The 2,044-nt window shown below is 48.9% G+C and overlaps 1 protein-coding gene across 1 annotated transcript in view; it reads right to left on the reverse strand.

Annotated features, from left to right (window-relative positions):
• Window positions 1-6: 6 nt before the first annotated feature.
• The window catches only part of CHMP4B (charged multivesicular body protein 4B), a 32,936-nt gene continuing 30,898 nt past the window's right edge, over window positions 7-2,044 (reverse strand). Inside the window, exons 4-5 of the mRNA XM_006764591.1 lie at window positions 1,415-1,541; window positions 7-219 (exon numbers count right to left, since the gene is read on the reverse strand). Of these exons, the coding sequence (XP_006764654.1) occupies window positions 152-219; window positions 1,415-1,541 (195 nt within the window). The 3' untranslated portion in view covers window positions 7-151. The remainder of the gene's footprint in view (window positions 220-1,414; window positions 1,542-2,044) is intronic.

Here is a 2,044-nt window from a genome sequence, read left to right on the forward strand (position 1 = left end):
GAGTGAGCAGTGATGCAGCCCTACTGCTTTGGAAGGAGATTCGAGAGCGATGGAACCTGCCTGCACCACGTCCTGCCTGCCCTGCACACGCAAATGCCTGCCCATTTGCAGGTCACCAGAGTCTGTCTGGGCCCAGCTTGCAATGGACCAGTTAATTAAAGCTTCCAGCCCAGGTCTCCAATTCCTTCATGTCGTCGTCTTCCTCTTCCTTCTTCTTGGCTGCGACAAGAGAAAAGGTAAATTAGAAGGGCTAGTTGTAGTCCTCTCAACTCATTCTGGCTGGGTGCCAGGACTGTGCCACATGGTGTCTGCAAAAACAGCCCTGCCCTTGCAGCCACTTCATCTCCAGGCTATCAGCAGACTGCCACTCTGTGCCTTAAAGCTGCAACATAAAACTCCAGATAACCAGGCACACTTTCCCCAACACCTCCCTTCCACCAGCATCAGGGCCAGACAAAACAAGGATTCTACACTAAGAGTCAGGATTCAGGGGAGGCCTCAGTTCCAGAGTATCCAAGGTCAGAAAGAGAAGGGAAAATACCAGAAGAGATCAAATCCTTGCCACTTCCCTTTCCCCGCTCAAGTGTCTTGAGCCACCTCTCCACACCTGTAGGCAACTTGCTGAACATTTGGACTCCTCTGCCCCTATTCCGGCCCCATCTGAACAGCTGACTCAACTCGAAGGGCCATCTCCTCCTTGAAACCAGGAGAATGAGGTGACTAGTCACTCTGCTCCCTGGGTACTCGCTATGCCAAATCAAACTGCTTCACCTTTTCTAGTTCTGTGTGGAATACTTCCACCCAAGCGTAAAATAATGGGGAAGGGAAGGGGAAGGAGGAACAGGCAGAAGGAAATGAAAGTCTTATAGAACCAGGACTTTAAAAAAGCCAAGCTATTTCCTTCCCACAGTGATGGCCTCTTAGGCCCCAGGCTTTTACAGGTGCAAACACCACAGGATTCTAGACAGGGAGCAAGAGGTATCCTGGAATTAAACTCTCACACCTTCTCCCAGGCCTTATTTGGTGACACAGGGAAAATCATTCTGGGTTCTCAACTGGGGGTGATACCCTCCCACATCCCAAAGGGGACATCTGGCAATATCTGGAGATAATTTTGTCACAATTTGGGAAGGGGTGCTACTGGCATCTAGTGGATAGAAGAGGCCAGGGATGCTATTCAACATGCACAGTGTGCAGGACAGGCCTCCCACCCAGCCCCAGCCCTAAGGGCAATCTGGCTGTGTCAACAGTGCCACGGATAAGAAACCCTGTTCTAGAAAGAACTAGGATAGGACAGTTGTCTCTGGGGCCATCACAACAGATCCCACCTGGTTCTCAACTCTGGACCCAAACTGAAACCAAATGACCACGTGGCGTCATGGATGTGTCAGGACTCTGGATAAGAAGTACTCACTGGGTTTTGATGGTAGAGCTATAGAGGGAACATTTGGTAGAGGGACTGTTTCAGGTCCACTGATTTCCAGCAAATTCTTGTCTAGTTCCTCCTGTTCTAGTTCTTCTAATTCTGCCATGAGTTCATCCTGGTAAAAAGAAACACAAGAATTAGATACCCTTGGGAATCCCAGCCTCCACAGCAGTACCTCTTGCCCGATGGCTGAGAGGACCCACACCCCTTCTGAGAAGGTCAGAGAAGAGATGAACTCCAGGTCCACATTCTGTGGCTCAATTCGCTTCTATTGGTAAACATAATACACAATCGAGTAAGACTGGTGTCTGTGTCTGTATCCTGCACTAGGCTGTGCGCATCTTGAGAAAAAGGATTGTATCTTTTCGTCCTATTTCTTTATCTCAGAACTGGGCGCACTAAGTGAATGTGTAGGAATGTTTGCTGAATTGAAATAAACTTGCCTAGTCTATCCAACTACAGCTGGAAAACATGAAAACCCTAGTAGTGGCAGCCTAGGGTAGGAGCCACAGGCTGTTTAATCAGCTACACCATGGGAATCAGCACAAAGAATCAGGTTCAATGAAGCGGGTCTGACACTCGGTGGACTCAAACCTAAGGCAGAATGAAGTACCTTCA

The sequence above is a fragment of the Myotis davidii genome, unplaced genomic scaffold (assembly GCF_000327345.1).
Source record: "Myotis davidii unplaced genomic scaffold, ASM32734v1 scaffold38, whole genome shotgun sequence".
Classification (NCBI taxonomy): domain Eukaryota; kingdom Metazoa; phylum Chordata; class Mammalia; order Chiroptera; family Vespertilionidae; genus Myotis; species Myotis davidii.